Source organism: Oryx dammah, unplaced genomic scaffold (genome assembly GCF_014754425.2).
Source record: "Oryx dammah isolate SB20612 unplaced genomic scaffold, SCBI_Odam_1.1 HiC_scaffold_26, whole genome shotgun sequence".
Lineage (NCBI taxonomy): Eukaryota > Metazoa > Chordata > Mammalia > Artiodactyla > Bovidae > Oryx > Oryx dammah.
This window is the reverse complement of record NW_024070210.1, coordinates 51,686,514-51,706,546: the sequence shown is the minus strand read 5'-3', so window position 1 is coordinate 51,706,546 and position 20,033 is coordinate 51,686,514. Positions and strand designations below refer to the sequence as shown.

Here is a 20,033-nt window from a genome sequence, read left to right as displayed (position 1 = left end):
CCATATGGAACAACGTATTTTGCTTGATGATATTTTAAAACATTTCTGAGTAATATGTTTACAGAGGTTCAAAAAACAAACCACACAGGCCATCACTTAAAAAGTCTACAAATAATAACTTCGGAGAGGGTGAGGAGGCAAGGCAACCCTCTTACGCTGTTGCTGGGGAATGTAAATTGGTGCAGCCATTATGAAAACCAGTATGGAAATTCCTCAAAAAAACTAAAAATAGAGTGTCCATATGATCCAGCAGTCCCACTCCTGGCCATATACCCAGACAAAACTATAGTTTGACAAGATATATGCACCCCAATGTTTATAGCAGCACTATTTACAATAGGCAAAACATGGAAACATTGAGAGTTTGGGTTTAGCAGATGCAAACTAGTATATATAGGACAGATAAACAACAAGGTCCTACTGTATAGCATATGGAACTATATTCAGTATCCTGTGATAAACCATATTGAAAAAATATGAAAGAGATTATATATGTATAACTGAGTGACTCTGCTGTATAGCAGAGCTTAACACGGTATTGTAAATCTACTATGCTTCAAGAAAATTAAATAAAAACAAAATGCACCCCTCCCCCAAACAAACAAAACACCAAATCTCAAGTAATACGAAACATATCCAGCATACAGTCTTTTCCCTGCCCCGTTCCCATATCTCACAAACACGTCTGTAAGTTTCTTGTGTCTATTCCACATTTTCTTCATGTGAGTCACATTTCCTTCATGCAGACATAAACACAAACCTATTATTTCCCCATCCCTGTTTTCTTACACAAGAGGTAGCTTGATAGACATCCTATTCTTGATATATTAATACATTCTATTCTTAGATATACATAGATTCTTTAGATATACATACTATTCTGTACTTTGCTCTTTTCATTTTAACTTATAAGTGCATCTTGGAAATTGTTTCATATCAATTCAGAAAGAAATTCCTTTCGCTTTTAAAAGCCTTTAATTTCTTTTTATTTATTTATGTCTGTGCTGTGATGTGCTTAGTCACTCAGTCATGTCTGAATCTTTGTGACCCCATGGACTGTAGCCCACCAGCCTTCTTTGTCCGTGGGGATTCTCCAGGCAAGAATATTGGAGTGGGTTGCCATGCCCTCCTGCAAAGGATCTTCCCAACCCAGGGATCAAACCCAAGTCTCCCATGTCATGGGCAGATTCTTTACTGTCTGAGCCACCAGGGAAGCCAAAAATACTGGAGGGGGTAGCCTATCCCTTCTCCAGGGGATCTTCCCAACCCAGGAATCAAATCAGGGTCTCCTGCATTGCGGGTGGATTCTTTACCAGCTAAGCTACCAGGGAAACTCTATTTTTGTTTGCACTGGGTCTTTGTTGTTGCAATGGCTTTCTCTAGTTGCGATGCCCAGGCTTTCCATTGTGGTGGCTTCTCTTATTGTGGAACATGGGCTCTAGAATACTTGGGTTCAGTAGTTGTGGAGAATAGGCTCAGTCACCTAGAGGCATGTGGGATCTTCCTGAACCACGGATCAAGCCCATGTCCCCTGCATTACAAGGTGGATTCTTAACAAATGGGTCATCAGGGAAGTCCTTTAAAGGCTTTTAAAAATTTAAAAATTCTATTATATATGTCTCCTAATATATTTCACCAGTTCCACGAATGATGGACAATTTGGGTTGTTTCCAATCTTTTGCTATACCAATGATGCTTTGAAGACATATGTTAATTTGCATTGTGTATGTACATCTTTGGATAAATTCCCCAAAGCAGAATGGCTAGGTCAAAGATCACACAGTTTTGTAATGTTGCTAGATAGTGCCAAATTGCTCTCCATAGGGTTTCTACCTATTTATACTCTCATCAAAAAAATAGAAGAAACCTGTTTTTCCACAGCCTTGCCAACAGAGAGACAAGGAAGGAGAGAAGGTTTAGAAAAGAATGGTTTGGTATCAAAAAGAAGAAGACAATTAGATGAAGACTGCAAAGGCACAGACAATGTCAGACCTGACCTCTCCCTTGAGGTTCAGTTGGTCTCTCCCAGAGATACTTGGCGATCTCTCCCAGAGACACCTGGCGATCTCTCCCAGAGATTGCTGTTAAGTCCAGCTGAGCATGTCTAACTTAGAATTCACTAAAATTGAAGCCTCTTTTCTCCCAATGGACTCACCATTTTCTCATATTTAAAACTTTGTAGGAGGAGAAGGCGATGGCACCCCACTCCAGTACTCTTGCCTGGAGAGTCCCATGGATGGAGGAGCCTGGTGGGCTGCAGTCCATGGGGTCGCAAAAAGTCAGACACGACTGAGCGACTTCCGTTTCACTTTTCACTTTCATGCATTGGAGAAGGAAATGGCAACCCACTCCAGTGTTCTTGCCTGGAGAATCCCAGGGATGGGAGAGCCTGGTGGGCTGCCCTCTATGGGGTCGCACAGAGTCGGACACGACTGAAGTGACTTAGCAGCAGCGGCAGGAGGAAAGGGTATGGGTGACCAGACTTTCACTTTTTCCTTTACAAATTCTGAATTCATATGCTTTATTTAATAATGTGAAGCATGTATTTCTTTTGTAATTTAAAACCAGTGATAACGTACTGTGAACAGAATTGTGAGTCTAGTTATCTTTTAGTCTTTATTAATTTATTCAACCACTTTTTATTCTGTCGGCTGTTTTTTTCCCCCCTTTTCTTTTCCTGCCAGATGCTTATGGTTTTAACTAGCTTTATAGGGCACTGGCTTCCCAGGTAGCACTAGTGGTAAAGAAACTGCCTGCCAATGCAGGAATCATAAGAGACCCAGGTTTGATCCCTAGGTCAGGAAGATCCCCTGGAGAAGCACATGGCAACCCACTCCAGTATTCTTGCCTGGAGAATCCCATGGACAGAGGAGCCTTGGTGGGCTACAGTCCATGGGGTTGGAAGAGTCAGATAAGACTGAAGTGATTTAGCAATCATGCATAAAGAAATTAATCAAGAAAAAAACATCATTTCTACTTTATAAATTATTTCTAAGTATCCTCTTCCCTGGCACCACTTTCATACCCACTCCCAGTTTTTAAACTGAAAAGAAATTAAGAAAAAAAAATCTCTTAATGATATGTTTAAATAATAGTTATTAGAACTGGGATACTATTTTAGGGCAAATTTACAAAGTTAGATTTTATAATAGCTGCATGATATTTTAATGTGCTATAATACCCTGTGGACTGTAGCCTGCCAAGCTCCTCTGTCCCTGCAGATTCTCCAGGAGTGGGTTGCCTTGCCCTCCTCCAGAGGATCTTCCCCAACCAGGGATTAAACTCATGTCTCTCATGTCTCCTACTTTGGCAAGGGGGTTCTTTACCAGTAGCGCCACCTGGGAAGCTCATAATATATATCAATACTTTTCAATCCACTGAGGTCCCTTAGGTAACAAAGGTGTACATTTATATCCATTCTATACCATTTGAAGCAAAATTGTACTATCTTAAATTATAGAAACTTACAACTGTCACATTCTTGGTCAAATATATAATTCATTTGTTATCAATGCCTTATTAAAACATGCTTAGATGGAAAGCTATCATCAGTTTTTATCATGTCCGGCTGTATTTTGGGATCTCCAAAGACTTAATATAGTAAAAGGGAAAGCCCATTTCCTAGTGCCTTTGATCTTTGTACATTCCCTTTTGTACAGATAAGGACGCCGTACATTAATGTAGCTGACCCATGTTTCCTATATGGCACCAGGTGATGAGACAGGTAACAAAGGGACATGTTGATGGATCTCACGTGAATGCTTCCTGTAGCTCAGCTCACAGTTGGGTTCCCTCTGTACCAACATCTTTCTCAGCCTTGTAGCCTTTATTCAACTGTGTTCCTACTAAGTTGCATTTAGCTTTGTTGCATTACCAAAATGTGTGAAATATGAGGAAAATACAGATGCAAGCAGCAGTCAGTGGAAGTGCAGTTCTCATAAACTTAAAACAATAGAGATACAGAAGGAAATCAGGTGGTGGATCTTTAGCCTCAGTAATGAGGACTCATACTGAGAACTCCATATGCCTTAGTCACTATTCTAATCACTTCACATGACTTAATTCATTGATTCTCACAATATGTGAGATACAAATGATGGAGGCATTATCATTCCCTCTGTGTTTTTTGGTTTTTTGGCCATATGGCATGTAGGATCTTATTTTCCCGACCAGGAATGGAACCTGGGGCCCCCGCAGTGTAAGCACAGAGTCTTAACCACTGGACCACCAGGGATGTCCCATATTCCCTCTGTTTTTAGAGACAGGAAAATCTATCCACTATCCATAGGGAAGTAAACAGCCTGACCCAAATTGGAAAGCTGCCTTCCAGACTTTTGATAGTCAGCTCCACTCAGCTGGGATGTGCTATGCTTGTGTCTGACTATTTGTGACGACATGGACCGTAGCCCACTACGGGGATTCTCCAGGCAAGATATACTGAAGTGGGTTGCCATTCTCTCCTCCAGGGGATCTTCCCAACACAGGGATTGAACCCAGGTCTCCCGCATTGCAGCGGATTCCTTACCAGCTGAGCCACCAGGGAAGCCCAGGAATAATGGCGTGGGTAGCCTATTCCTTCTCCATGGGATTGTCCAGGAATCGAACCAGGGTCTCCTGCATTGCAGGTGGATTCTTTATCAGCTGAGCTACCAGGGAAGCTGGGATGGAGAAGTTCAAATTTGAAGAACATTCACTAAATTTTGGAATTACAGCTATAAGAGACAAAACACAATTAGGAATTTTAGACTATATTTTAGCTCTCTGGAAATGGAATGCTCTCCTTGAAAAACACAAATCTGTTTTTGAATTTGATACATCTAACATGGGTGTGTATTTTCTGGAGCATGTTGTGTACCGAAGTAGGAAGCCCTTGTGGTGTTGTGTATGTTTTTGATGCAAGTAGAAAGATGTGAATCCCACGGGGACAGAGTATTTGTCTAACAGTTCTCCAGTGCCTACAATGCTCAGCAAATGTTTGTTGTGGTGGTGAGTGAACGGGGTAGTGGTTTGGAAACCATGCCACCAACATGCGGAACATCAACATCAGGAAGCACTCTACTGGGACTTCCCTGGTGATCCAGCAGCTAGGACTCCATGCTTCCACAGCAGGGAGCCAGGGTTCAATCCCTGGTCAGGGAACTAAACCTTGCACATCAGAACTCAAAGATCCTGAGTGTCCCAACTAAGACCTGGCCCAGTCAAATAAATAAGCAAGTATTTAAATTTTAAAAAAGGACAAATTTTTTTTTTTAAAGAACCTCTCTACTGAAGTAAATCCCCCTGTTGATAATGGGGGAAGCTATGTACGTGGTGGGGCAGGTGTATGGAAAATTTCTGTACTTTCCCCTCAATTTTGCTGTGACCCTAAAGCTGCTCTAAAAAGTAGTCTATTTAAAAAAAATTTTAAGACAGTCTGTTTTTAAAAAATTAAATCCCCCCAAGTGTTTGTAACAATATCTTGAAAAATATGTCATCTTAAACACACACACATCTATGTGTATATTCAAAGTTATAAGCATACATAAACACAACTTCTAAGTGCATGATAATAAAAGCAAAACATATGTCACATCTTAAATATGTAACTACGTTTATTTATAGGTCTATGACAATAAATTTGAAATACTGGTTGTTGTAAAACCTATGCTTTTTTCTTTTTTTGCCGGTTTCCTGAAGCTTGTGGGATGTTAGTTCCCTGACCAGGGACTGAACTCAAGCCCATGGCAGTAAAAGAACTGAGCCCTAAACACTGGACTATCAGGAAATTCCCTCTATGCATTTTTTTTCTGTTGAAGAGGTGAGTGAAACTTCCCTCCTGGCTTCACTGAGACAACTGTGTATGAATTTAAGGAGCAGGCAGTTGTGAGTGGCAAACAGCTGCATGTCCCAGAGCTGGGGTATCCTTTCCTTAGAGACTATTCCCATTCACCATCTCTTCTTTTTTTATTTATTTGTTTATTTATCTCTGCTGGGTCTCAGTTGTGGCACACAAAATCTTTTTAGTTGCAGCACGTGGGCTCTAGTTCCCTAGCCAGGGATCGAACCCAGGCCCCCTGCATTGGGAACGCAGAGTCTTAAACACTGAACCACCATGGAAACCCTCACCATCTCTTTTTAATAGGGCATAGCTCCAGGACACCACCCTTGTGACAGCACTTGCTTGGAATGTGATTGTACAGATACCTGGTCCAAGCAGAGCTTCCATAGGCTTTCCAGTGACCTATGGACAGGGTGGCGTGGTTTGAAGGGTTGAGCTGGTTGAGTTAGATTCTTTCTCTCCCTCCCTTTCTTTCCCTGGAACTTGAATCCAGAGACCAAGAGGGAAGTTTCCAGTCAGTTGTGGGCAGTATGGCTGAAAGATGGTTTGAGGGCCTGAGCTAGGATCATGACAAACTAGAGACACTTTGCAAGCTGAAATTATGGAAGGAGGAGCAACCATGAGCAAGTGGGAGAAGCTAGAAGAGACAGAGAAGAACATCCATCCTTGCTGAGAAGCCGGGAAAGGACAGAGCACATATACAGCCCTACCATTCTTTGTGTTTTTTCCTGGACTCTGGGGCATATATACCTTTTTTTATTTGGCTGCACCACAGTGTATGTAGGACCCCAGTTCCCTGACAAGGGATTGAACCTGCACCTCCTGCCTCGGAAGCCTAGCATCTTAGCCATTGGACTGCCAAGGATGTCTGGAGCATATACACCTTTAAAATATTTTTCTCACGAAACAACCCGTGTCCTTTTTTTTTCTCCTTGTTACTAGAGGAGACTGGATTGAAATAGCAGATAGCAGGAGAAAAAAGTCTCTGACATGGAGGGTATAAAATAAAAACTAAAAGACAGGATAACTATACAAGTACAGCAGTCCAGGGACATAAAGTATAGTGGCAAACAGTGGTTCCATTCGATAGTCCCCAAGGACCTCAGCTCAGTACAACCCTGTGTGATAATCGATATTTATAGTGATGACCTTGAGTCTTCAAGCACAGGCTGCTTCACATTCAGCATATTTTCAGAAGGCAGTAAAGCATGTATAAAAAATTTCCCTCAAGTTAAAAAAAAGTTTTGGTGCTTAAACAGGCAACGTTCGTGCAGTTATGTGTCATTTTTTAGTTTGTTAAAGGCATATGCTTATTTACATATGCCTTGCCTTTTCCAGCAAAGATTAAAGATGACGTAAAGGAAAACACAAATTTCAACAAGATAGCATAAGTTGATAGTAAGGGAGAAAAAGAAAGAAAACCAGGCTGTGGTCACATTGTCGATCCCAGAGATTCAGTTATCAGCAAAGCTCCCTTCTGCGGATCACCTTACTCCTTGATAGATCACGGGACATCATAACTAGTACTACTCATCATTCAATCATTTTAAAATCTGGAGCAAGGTCAGGACTTATCTTCTGAATGTAAAAATCAAATTGAAACTGGGAGAAAGAAAGAGCGGAAAATATTGGCTTGTATCAGAGAAAATATAAATATGCATTTAGTAAGCTGTCAATTTAAATGTATGTTTAAGTAATTACTGTTCCTTTATTTTGGTAAAATAATTGTTATATTATAGTAAAAATTATATTAATCCAGAGTAGCATCATATTATATTATCCCACTGTTGCTATATCCTTTTCACAAATCAATATATCAGAAGAACAAAGAATGTTCAAGTTAAACTCTCTGTACAAAGGCAATTCATATTCCCATAAAAAAGCAAGAATATTTTTAGAAAACAAACTTATGGTTACCAAAGGGGAGGAAGGGGGAAGGATGAATTAGGAGTTTGGGATGAACATGTACACACGCTGCTGCTGCTGCTGCTAAGTCGCTTCAGTCGTGTCCGACTCTGTGCGACCCCACAGACGGCAGCCCACCAGGCTTCCCTGCCCCTGGGATTCTCCAGGCAAGAACAGTGGAGTAGGTTGCCATTTCCTTCTCCAAAGCAAGAAAGTGAAAAGTGAAAGCGAAGTCACTCAGTTGTGTCCGACTCTTCCAGACCCCATGGACTGCAGCCTACCAGGCTCCTCTTTCCAGGCAAGAGTACTGGAGTGGGGCGCCATTGCCTTCTCCATACACACACTACTATACATAAAATAAACAACAAGGACCTACTGTATAGCATAGGGAACTACATTAAACATCTTATAATGCCTATACTAGAAAAGAATCTGAAAAAGAATAGATGGTATATATATATAACTGATTGACTTTGCTCTACACCTGAAACTAACACAACATTGTAAATCAGCCATATGCCAATTAAAAAAAATAATAACAAATAAATAAATAACGAGCAAGAATTTTTCCAGGATCCTGGTTTGGACAGGCTCCTAAGGTGGTGTTAGTGGTAAAGAACCCGCCTGCCAATGCTGGAGATGTAAGAGACACACGTTTGATCCCTGGGTCAGGCGGATCCCTTGCAGAAGTGCATGGCAACCCACTCCAGTATTCTTGCCTGGAGAATCCCATGTACAGAGGAGCCTGGTGGGCTACAGTTCAGAAGGTTGCAAAGAGCTGGACTCGACTGAATTGACTTAGTACTAACATTTTAATGTGTGCTTCCATTCATACTGGACCTTCATAAAGGGAAATTCTTTCTGGTGTTCCTTCCAGTTACAGAGTTGCTGCTTAGAAAGTAAAAGTTTCAGAATTAAACAAATATATATAGATTTGATGCATGGTAGCTGAGTGATGATATCTTGGGCAAGTTACTTCAAATTTTTACCTTAGCTTCTTAACTGCAAATGAAGTTAACAAGGCTGTATGGAAGATAAAATAAAATACTGTACAGTAAGTACTTAGCTCAGTATCTGATACCACCTGAACCTAATAAATGATGCCTGTTATGGTAGAAACACTGATAACCCAGGAGACCTCACATTGATGTGACACAAGCCTCTCTTTCCTTAGTGTCTTATTAAAGAATTCTGCCTTTATTTTCCTATTAACACATTTTTTCTGTGTTGTGAATGCATTCTGATATTTTTATGAAACTCATTTCATTGCCCTATATTATCTTCTTATTAATTATTTTCTAAAATACATGAGCAGTGATTTTTCTTTCACTAATGGATTTGTCTGGGGATCTGCACTTTGTATTCATCTCGATTTTTTCCTTTCATTCCTTTTCATTTCACCTCAGATAAAATGCAGATAATCATGCCAACTTCTGTATAAAGTCTTATCTGACTAGCTCCATCATGTGTCTAGAATGAGTTTTACAATTTCGAAAGTTTTCACTTCATTGCTACTATGATCTCAAATAAGAATAAATATCTGGTAAGATATTACTGAGTCCTCTAAAAAAAGGGCATAAATGAAGAAAATTGGAAAACCTTTCATTTTAAAAAGTGAGGATTTGGGGGGAGGTGAAATTTGGCCAAAAATCTATGGTGACCATGAAAAGTCTGACATTTCATTTCAGACTTAACATCAATCTATTTTATAGTTAAGGGAATTGAAGCTCAGAGAAATTAAGATCTTACAGACAGTTGAGTGGAAAAGCCAGACTACAAATTCAACCTAGTTTGGTTTATCATTCAAATTAGGCCTTTTGGGAATGCAAGAGGGGTGCACTTCATCATTTCATTGAGATAAAGGCATTAACCAGGGCTCCCCCAGGTAGAGGACTTCCCAGGTGGCTCAGTGGTAAAGAATTTGCCTGCCAGTGCGGGAGACATGAGTTTGATCCCTGGGTCAAAAAGATGCCCTGGAGGAGGAAATAGCAAGTCACTCCAGTATTCTTAGGAGAAGGCAATGGCCGCCCACTCCAGTACTCTCATCTGGAAAATCCCATGGATGGAGGAGCCTGGTAGGCTGCAGTCCATGGGGTTGCAAACAGCTGGACACGACTGAGCAACTTCCCTTTCACTTTTCACTTTCATGCACTGGAGAAGGAAATGGCAACCCACTCCAGTGTTCTTGCCTGGAGAATCCCAGGGATGGGGGAGCCTGGTGGGCTGCTATCTATGGGGTCGCACAGAGTTGGACACGACTGAAGAGACGTAGCAGCAGCCAGTATTCTTGCCTGGGAAGCCTATGGACAGAGGAGCCTGGTGGGCTACAGTCCCTGGGGTTGCAAAGAGTCAGACACAACTCAGAGACTAAACAACTCCCACGTAAACCAGGATGTCACCCCAACCAAAACTGACAAAGAATCTTCCTAAAATGAGGATGGAGCAGACAAGAGCTTAAAGGGATTCTTCATGAAATTATAGGCTCTTCCACATCATCACACTCTGTATTCCATGCTCAAATTGTGAATTAGTGGATTCTGCTTTGCTAATCCAAGTGAACTTTAGTGCTTTTAGTAACAGACTCAGTTCTAATCCTTATATCTCAAGAAAAGCACAATGATAGAGACAAAAGTCCAGAGAGGGATAACTAATATGATCAGGAGCTGTGGGTGCTAATGGTTGGCAGTCATGGCATCTTTGAGGATTTGATGAAAGTTATTAATATTAACTCTCCTTGAAGAAAAAGGCACACATAGTCAGCCCTTCGAAGGACTTGGCATGCATTCAGACGGCCAAGGACTGTCTGATCTCACTCAGGGATCCAGGTCTGAATCCAGAACCTAGAATGCATGATGTAGATGAAGGGAAAAGGGAACCAAAATTTGTTGACCAACTTTGTGCACATTTCATTTCAGACTTACATCAATTTATTTTATAGTTAAGGGAATTGAAGCTCAGAGAAATTAAGATCTCACAGACAATTGAGTGGAAAAGCCAGACTACAGATTCAAGTTTATGTGCATGAAATTTCATATTCTAAGTACTGCCTAGACATAACCACTAATCTATATATTTATATTTCATTTTGGAAAGAATTATATTACATAATCATGAAAAATGAACACAAGCAGATATCTTCATCAAAGTTGTACCTACTAGAGCTGGGACTTCTTCTGGAAACTGGAAAGAGACTATTAGGGCAAATAAAAGTAATTAAAAAAAAAATCTCAGGGACTTTTCTGGCAGTCCAGTGGTTAAGACTTTACCTTTCAATGCAGGGGGTGCGGGTTCGATCCCTGGTCAGAGAGCTAAGATACTACATGCTGCTGCTGCTGCTGCTAAGTCGCTTCAGTCGTGTCCGACTCTGTGCGACCCCATAGACGGCAGCCCACTAGGCTCCTCTGTCCCTGGGATTCTCCAGGCAAGAACACTGGAGTGGGTTGTCATTTCCTTCTCCAGTGCATGAAAGTGAAAAGTGAAAGTGAAGTCGTTCAGTCGATCAGGCTTCTCCATCCATGGGATTTTCCAGGCAAGAGTACTGGAGTGGGTTGCCATTGCCTTCTCTGAGATACTACATAACTTCCAGCCAAAACATAATACAGAAGCAATATTGTAACAAATTCAATAAGGACTTTAAAAATGGTCTACATAAAAAGACACTTAAATGCTAATACAACTGAAAAACAGTTTCAAGGTAGTTTTAGATAAATCCAAGACTGATAAGTTGGTGATAGATTCCTAATAAGTTCAAATTTCCCTTTTGGTAACCTCTGTTCATTAGTGTTTTTTTTTTGCCGCTCCACTTGGGGATCTTAGTTCCCGGACTAGGGATTGAACCTGGCCCTGCAATGAAAGCACTGAGTCCTAACCACTGGACTGCCAGGGAATTCCCTATTCATTAGGTCTTTTTTTTTTTAAGGCTTTTAGAATGACTATTTAAATATTATATGCAAACAATACATAAACAGTAATACATAGATTGGTTGTATGAAAAGAAGGACTATTCATAGAAAATGAAAAATTAAATTTAACAAATATTCAAGTTGAAGTGAAATAGTTCATGTTTGGAATAAAGGCTTTAGTGTTCTTTTTCTCTTTGAATTACTATACCCTGTTCATTAGTTTTTAAGATACTTGCTCATATTTTGAAGCTGACATGCCCCTGAGACATGGATTTACCTGAGAATAATGAATCACATCCGAATATACTTAGCCGATGACCATGCCTGTACGGACCTAATGAGTGCTCAACAGATGCCTTGCGGGTTTCCTGTCCAGTCTGTGCTACAGAATGCTTTCAGATCAATTATCTAACCTATAGCTTCAAATATGGTAGTTCCTTGTACAAAACTACTTTTACTTCTTCTTATATTTGTATCTTTCCTGTAATTATTTATTGTTTTAAAATTTATCTTTTGTCTCCCTCCCTTTAAAATTGTAAGCTTGATGAAGTCAGAGACCACTATATTCATAGTGGCCATGATTAGGTCATTCAATTACATCTATTTGCCTTCCTGTGTAGATGAGGACAAGAATTTGGTCAACATGATCTTTCAGTTTGTAAGACAGAGATATAGTTCACATACTATAAGGTTCACCCTTTTAAAATGCACAATTCAGTGGTTTGTATTGTAGTATATTCACAAAGTTGTGCAACCATCACTACTATCTCCAGAATATTTTCACCAATAAGGAAACACACAACTATTAGCAATTATTCCCAAGCAGGACTGAGTGACTTTCACTTCACTTCACCTCTCTCCCCAGTCCCTGGAAATCAATGTTATCGATTTCTGCCTCTGTGGATTTTCTAATTTCATATAAATGGAATCATATAATATGGCGTCTTTTTTCCTGAATTCTTTCACTTAATATTTTCAAGGTTCATGTTGTAGCAGCATGTTGTTAGTACTTCCTTTTTAACAGCTGGATAATATTCTATTCTGTGGATATACTACATTTTGTTTACCCATTCCAGACAAGAGGATTTTTAACATCCCTTCCAACTCGAGGATCTTTTATTCAAGGGCAGGGTTACCCCCAAAGTTCATAAAAGAAATCACAGTGAATCATTAGGCTTGGTAGTTTTTCTGTGCCCTGAAGTTTTCAAATCTTACCTACCATAGATCCAGAGAGGACTATCTTGTTATGACCCAGCATGTTTACTTCTGAACCCTGAAAACATCAGCTTCTCTAATTTATTTCAGGATTCTGCTTTTCCCCAACCCCAATCGTCTCCTCACCGCCCACCTGATTCTTGATTGTAACTCAAACTGTCATCAGCAGATCTGCGCGGACTGAGATTGGGTGGGCGTTCTTCCCACGCCTCTCTCCCCTGTCCTTGGGCTTAATGCATGTGCAATTTCTTCGCCATCAAAAACGCCCCTTCCTCTCCTCCCCCTTAAAAAGCCTTCCTTTGTTTTCCAAGGAAATTCAGGTGAAAGAAAGGGTGGGGGAAACGATATTTTTGACTTTCCTCACAATCCAGACGTTGGAAAGAAAAAGGATTTCCTTTGGGCTGCTGCCATGACTCTGATCTTTTATGCTGATAAAATATTTCCTTCTTCTTAAAAAAAAAAAAAAAGCTATGGGAAAAACATACACTTCAGCTACACTTACTCTAACTTTGGCGTTTTAAAAAAAAGTTTTCCAGTTTACTTCTCTTTCACAGAGTGGTTTTCTTCTTACCAGTTCAGGGATTGCAAGAGGGAGCGAGCCAGGTCAGCAGCGCTTTTTGGAGGCTGGCGTGGAGGAGGACTACAGGATCCAGAGGGCTTTGGAAACTCCAACAGCTACAAGCTTGTTGGCTACTACGGTTTCCCTGAGGAGTGACGCTGTGAAAACAAACCCTGATTGGTCAGGCCAGAGCTGAATTCTCCATTTATGGACAGATTGCCCTGCCCGAGTCGAGGCTCAGCCAGAGGAGTACGGAGTAAGTGGTCGGAGAAAGAGGAGCAAGGCAGGGCAGCTCGTGGGACGCGCGGAGAGCATTGCACTCACCTAGGCGGGGCGGCGAGCGCTGGGTCTGGGTGGACCCTGGTCCTCCGCAGTATGCGCCCCGCCTGCTAAGCAGCCTCCTGCTCGCCTTCACCTACCGCCGCCGATCCCGCCTGGATGGAGTCCCCCCAGGGTTCCCATTGGTTCTTGTGAGTCCTTGGGTTGTCGAGAGAGAGCCTGTTTTTGGCGAAGGGAACCAACTTTTGAAGTTCGCCCAGGAGACTGCGTTCCAGCCCCAGCTCCCCGGCAGCCGGACGCGGCAGAGGCGCGATCGCGGCGCGAGTCACCATGGTGAGTTGGCCGCGCGGCGTTCCGGGATGGGGCGGGAAGCCCGGGCGCGGGGCACCCACCTTGGGCTCGCTGCCGAGCCTGGGAGTGGAGAAGGTGGACGCCGGAGTCGGCACGTCGCGAGTCCTGATTTCCTGCCGCTTTTCCTCCACCCGGGCTCGGGGAGAGGGAGTGGGGCGCCAAGGAAAACTTTCTTTCAAACCGCTTTCGGCGTCGCCAAACTTTTCGAGGCCGGTTGGCTATGGCTGCCAGCTGTCGGAAGCCGGGGAGATCCGCGTTCAGGGGCACGGCTCCCCGGGAGGGGATGGGCATCGCTTTCTCCCGGCTGGGAAGGTAGGAGCGGCCGCCCGCAGCACCGGCGCCACGGACCCCGCTCCTCCCCGGCCGCCCGGCAGCGCCGCAGTTGTCCCGCTGGCATCCGCGCGCCGGCGGGGGCGACGCGGCCGCACAAAGGCAGCCGGGCGCCAGGTAGGGCGAGCACCTGGCGGTGGGCAGGCGGCTGCGGGCGAGGGTGCCTCGGGGCAGCTGAGAGCCGCGCCGGCCGGGAGGGTCTTTGCACCAAAAAGGCCGAGTAAACACCACCCTCCCTTTTCTCCAAGTACGAGGTGGCTGGCACTTTTCGGGTGTACAGCAGACGATTCGCAGGGGAGGAAGTCGAGTTTTTTGTTCGTTTTCCTTCGGTACTTGGGAAATTGATGGAAGTGGCTGGCTCTTTTTCTGACTCGTTTCTGACTTTTCCTCTACCTCCCAACGTCCCGCCTCGACTACCCCGCCCCCTATAACCTTAGCCACAGCCCTTGGGGTTTGGCGTGGTGTGTACTTTTCTTTCCAAAGCACAAAAGCAAGGGCTCTATTTTGAAGAGATTGGCAGTCCATCAGCGGAGGGGAGGGGGGAAGTTCTACCCCAAGGCTTCATAGTTTCCACACTTGCTTCTTTTCAACTAATCCGACTTAGGACTCCGCTGGTCCTCTTCTGTTTTTTTTGTTTTTTTTTTTAAGTGACTGTGAAAGTGGCGCTAAGTAAAAATGATAACCCGTGCAGCACTAATTTAAAAATCTCTATCCTGCAGGAGCTGGGGGAAATTAGCAAAGGCACATAGAAAAATACAACTAAAAGGAGCACTTGATCCAGTGCTGTGTTTATTCAAAAGAATGATTAAAAACAAACACACAAAAATCTTTAAAGGGGCACCCTTGAGCAAAGCTTTTTTTGTTGTTTTGTTTTCACTTAGTCCAAAGTTATGTCATCCTTGCTTCTACCTAAGAGGGTACTTTATCTGTAAATAAAATTTCCCTTTCAGTTTTAGGGTTTAAGAAGTCGGCCCACCCCACATTATTTTTGGAACCTTTATAGAGAACTATTTACTTAAACTGTGTATTAGGGTGGAGATACCTAAATTGGGCCACAGCCTAATTGGCTACTTAAATTTAAGGAGTATGAGTCTTAGTACTTTAGAATTGCTATAATTATTTTCCATGGTTAAATATTTCCAAAAAAAAGAGAGAAAAATCAATGTGTTTTATGTCAAGAGCTTAAAGAATCTTACTGAATTTAAATAGTTGAGTGGTACCTTGAGAAAATTAACTTTACCTTGTTGACTCATTTTTCGTGCTGTAGAGGCTAAAAAGTACTGTGGTGTGTGTTTAGTCACTCAGCCATGTCCCACTCTTTGTGACCCCGTGGACCGTAGCCCGCTCGCCAGGCTCCTATGTCCGTGGAATTCTCCAGGCAGGAATACCGGAGTGAGCAGCCAACCATTCCCTTCTTGAGGGCATCTTCCGGACCCAGGGACCGAACCCAGGTTTTCTGCATTGCAGGTGGATTCTTTACTGTCTGAGTCACCTACTGTAGGATGCCTTTTCTAGGGACCTTGGAGACTGGTTGCTCAATTCAGTCCATTGGTGTTGAAGTAGGTGGATGGTGAAGTGGACGCAGAAGAAACATGCTCTAAGGAAGAGTTGTTTCCAGAGTGTGTAGGGTGTCAGTCGAAAAGGATGGGGTGTGACTTACCTATTGATGCCTTCCCTGCCAACAGCACAGATGGCAGTACTGTAGGGCGCCAGGAGACTATCAGTGCATCAGATACGGTTGCTGAGGCCACGATACCCTGATGGAAAAGTTGAAACAGCTGGCTGTCCTGAAACAGGAGCTGTGCCATCAGTCACTCCATCTACTGGATCTAGAATAATTTGGCAAAAATGAAATGAATCATTTCTTCACTGGCTTGCAAAATGAAGTCTGTGCACTAGATTTGTGAAGTTGCCTTAGAACAGCATAGGCAGCTTCAATAGTGAGAAACTTTAGTTATTATGTTTACTATTTATGTAAGACCCCCTTCCAGCTAAATGAGGCATTGATTTGTGTTTCACATCTGTCTGCCCAGCTGCATCCCTCAGCTGCTTAGAAAAGGAAGAGAAGACAGTGCCTCCAGTGGGTGTGGCTCAGTGTTAGGGAGAGTATAATTGACCAGGAGCTTGGCACCTGTACTGTGGATTTTCTCCCTCTCTCCCTCAGATATCTTAGGAAATCTGGTAGCACATTAGGAAGGCTCTCCACCTGTACCCAAGACTCACTCAGTTGTGATTCACAGGGAGAGGGCCATTCTCTGACTCATGAACAAAGTATACAGCTTACAGTTTACCTCATATCTTCCTCCTGAAACCTCCCTTTGGGGCACTTTTCTCCATCTTTGAAGAACCAAGAACAGTACCAGGAAATAGCAAATTTGTTTCTTTTTTTCTTAGGTGAGTTGCATGGGGAAAAAGAAAAGCACCAAAAAAATCTCTGCCTGTCTCTCTAATTTTGTATACATTGGTTAAGAGGGCACAACAGTCTCCTTTGACTTTAATTAAAATACCCATCTAAGATTTCCTTTGTAGAATCTGGCTTTATCATCAGCCACAAAGGAAATTCTGCTTTTGTGGCCATGACGAGTTTGGACTGTCTAATGAACTAGACCCATGTGTGTGCCTCTGCTGTGTACTTCAGAACTAGAAGCTATGATTCATAAGGCTTTTGTGACTTAGATATACTGACATATTTAAGTACCTCTGAATTGGCCATCACCTCTGAATATGTTCAGGATACGGTTCCTTCTCTTTGCTTGCGTATTACTTGTGAATAAATTGCAGACATTATACATAAAAATACATAGAAATAGACTTATGAACCTTGAAATCTGAAGAAGCTGACTACAAATTAGGTAAGTTACTTTGAGTGAAGGCATGGCATGTTTGATATTTAGAAAGCTTGGAATCCATTCTAAACATATTTTCTAGGAAGGTAACCTAGTCCATTCCCACTGATTAGTTTATCAGATTTCTTATAGCCTCCCAGCCAAAGCATTACAACACACACAAAAAAAAACAAAACCAGAAAGGAATGGAATGACGCCCAGAAAAGAAATTTTTTTTTGGCTGTACCATGCATCTTGTAGGATCTTAGTTCCCTGGCCAGGGATTGAACCAGCATCCCATGCAGTGGAAGTGTGGAGTCTTAACCACTGGATCACCAGGAAAGTCCCTAGAAAAGTTTTGATGGAGGTAGAGGGTTAGGGCAAGAGTAGATGCAGATCATTGTCTACAGGCTTCTGTGGGTGGGCCTGCCTAGTAGGAAATATTTGGCTGCCCAGGGGGGCTGTGAATGGAGGGGATGGAGAAGTGGAGGAAGCAGGCTGTTGCAGAAGCTGAAAGCCACTTCCTCCTCGATTTTGCTGGGGATTTCAGCTTTGTCAGTGGACGCAAACTCAAATGTCTGCAGGGGCCAGGATACGGTTTTTGATGGGGTGAAACTGGCCTCTGGAGAGTAAATATAGAACGTATGCCCATTGGAAGAGGTATCATTACTTGATCCTAGGCTGTGGTTACATTGACCACATCACCAAATTGTCTGCTTTTTCAAGAGAAGCTGAAAATCCAGATTTTTATGCCAGACCTGCCAGTTTTTAAAAATGTGCTGATGGTCGCTGAGAGGCCAAACAGGTCAGCTCTTTGTAGCCACTCTGTTGTAAATCTCAAAGCGGTGTTCTTACAAACCGCCATGCTTCCTTTCATTCACTTACCAGTGGGAATGTCTAAACTGTAGCCACATTCCCAATAAAGGCATTAGATTTTTACTGACACATCCGCACCTTCCCACTCCATTTCCCTTAAGAGAAGGAGTTTCCTGATATTTCCAGCCTGTGGACTTTCTAAGCTATCAGGCAGGGGCAATCTGCATTCAGCTGCTACCATTTGGAGCTAGCTAAAAACACCTGTGTAGAGCTACGAGCGGTGAGGCTGTAAGTTGTCTTAACACTTCAAATCCCTTCTCCGATGGAAAGGCACTACCATCTCCATACTGTGTGATGGACCTCTTTTATCACTTCTTTCCCTGTTGCATCTCATGAATTCAAGGTCTGTTTCAGGGATTCTCCTTGAGTGTGTGTGTGTGTATGCTCAGTCCTGTTTGACTCTGTGACCTTATGGACTGTAGCCTGCCAGGCTCCTCTGTCCATGGGATTCTCCAGGCAAGAATACTGGAGTGGGCTGCCACTTCCTCCTTCAGGGAATCTTCCTGACCCAGGGATGGAACCCGCATCTCCTGCTTTAGCAGGTGGGCTGTTTACCACTGAGCCACCTGGGAAGCCCGGGTTTCTCCTTGAGGCTAGATAATGAGCATTTTCGTAAATATAACTTGGAATACAACCTTTTGCCCTTGACTTAATTTCACAAGCTCATGTGAGATGAAATTAAAGAGTACCTTGAATTTCCTGATGAGGAGAGGACCGATTCTCATTACTTGGTAAGAACTTGAGAAAGCTCTTTTCATCAGCTTCAAAAAGCAGAAATATTTTGAAACCTCTATACAAATGCAGAGCTTCATTGTGAACTTCATTAGGGGTCATATAAAAATTATGTACAGTTGTAATTTTCCAAGTTCGACTCATCTACTATTTTTTTAAGAAAGATGCTGCAACTTGTGTTTTCATCAATATGTAATTAAAATGAGTTTCTCCATGGTCAGGTTTTAATATTTTACTTTTTTTAACATGCTGGGACTTAATATTTACAGAACAAATAAAGGGTTAAAGGTTAAATGCCAAAGGTATTAAAAATAAACAGCTTGGCCTTGTAAGCACATTCTGTAATAATGGTAAGCAAATTTTGTGTTTTTGATTTCAACTTCAGAATTTGTTTTGGCAGAGATGAAAGATTTTGGGGCATCTTAGTGAAGTATTTTTGTACATATCTTTATGACAACCTTACTTCAGAGAAGTAGAATTATGAGCGGGTTCTACTTATACAGATTGTCCCTAAAAATAGGGGCATGGGCTTAGACACTATGCCTCTGGGTAAAGTCAGTCTTCCTTCCTGAGTTGCCACTGTGGGAAGATTGTTTAAGGCATTTCCAAATGGTCATTTAAGAAAAATTTTACTTTCTTTAAGACCTAAAATATAGTGTCCAGCCTGATCACCCATCTTGGTCCCTCTTAGCTGTTGCCAGAAATTACATTCTGCCTCAAAGGGCGAATAAACTGATCCTGGAGATGTACAGTATCAGGTAACATAGGCTCTGCGGCCCTGAAAGGAGGTGGTTCTTCCTCCTCAGTACTGTAAGAACTGTTCCGAAGGAGGCCACACTGTCTTGGGTGTTTTGAGTTCTGATGTGTTTGTTAAAAATTCATCCATGTGACTTTATAATCATACACTGCATTGTAGAAAGTAAAACACATTTTACATTGTAGAAAGCCCAGAAGAGAGTTGGAAGAGTCTATCCTAAACCCTTTTGCTTGGCTTCATAGAAAGATCTAGAGGGGTTAAACAGCTTCAAAAATCTCAGAGGTTTTGGCTGATCTGGTGCCAGAATCCAGGTTTTCAGATCCCAGCCTAATAAGACTTTCTCCACCAAACTACTGTGGTGGATTAGAGTCTAGGCATGACTAGGTAATTTTCTTTCTGGGACTCTTCTTTATTTTTGATTCATTACTGTATCAACTTTAAGAGGTTATTAAGAAATTAATTTAGAGTAATTCTCCATCATGTC

General features: G+C 42.3%; 1 protein-coding gene across 1 annotated transcript in view; it reads left to right on the top strand.

The window, feature by feature from the left end:
* Positions 1-11,634: 11,634 nt before the first annotated feature.
* MYO1E (myosin IE) overlaps positions 11,635-20,033 on the top strand; it is a 215,323-nt gene continuing 206,924 nt past the window's right edge. The window contains exon 1 of the mRNA XM_040226636.1: positions 11,635-14,011. Coding sequence (XP_040082570.1) covers positions 14,009-14,011 — 3 coding nt within the window. The 5' untranslated portion in view covers positions 11,635-14,008. The remainder of the gene's footprint in view (positions 14,012-20,033) is intronic.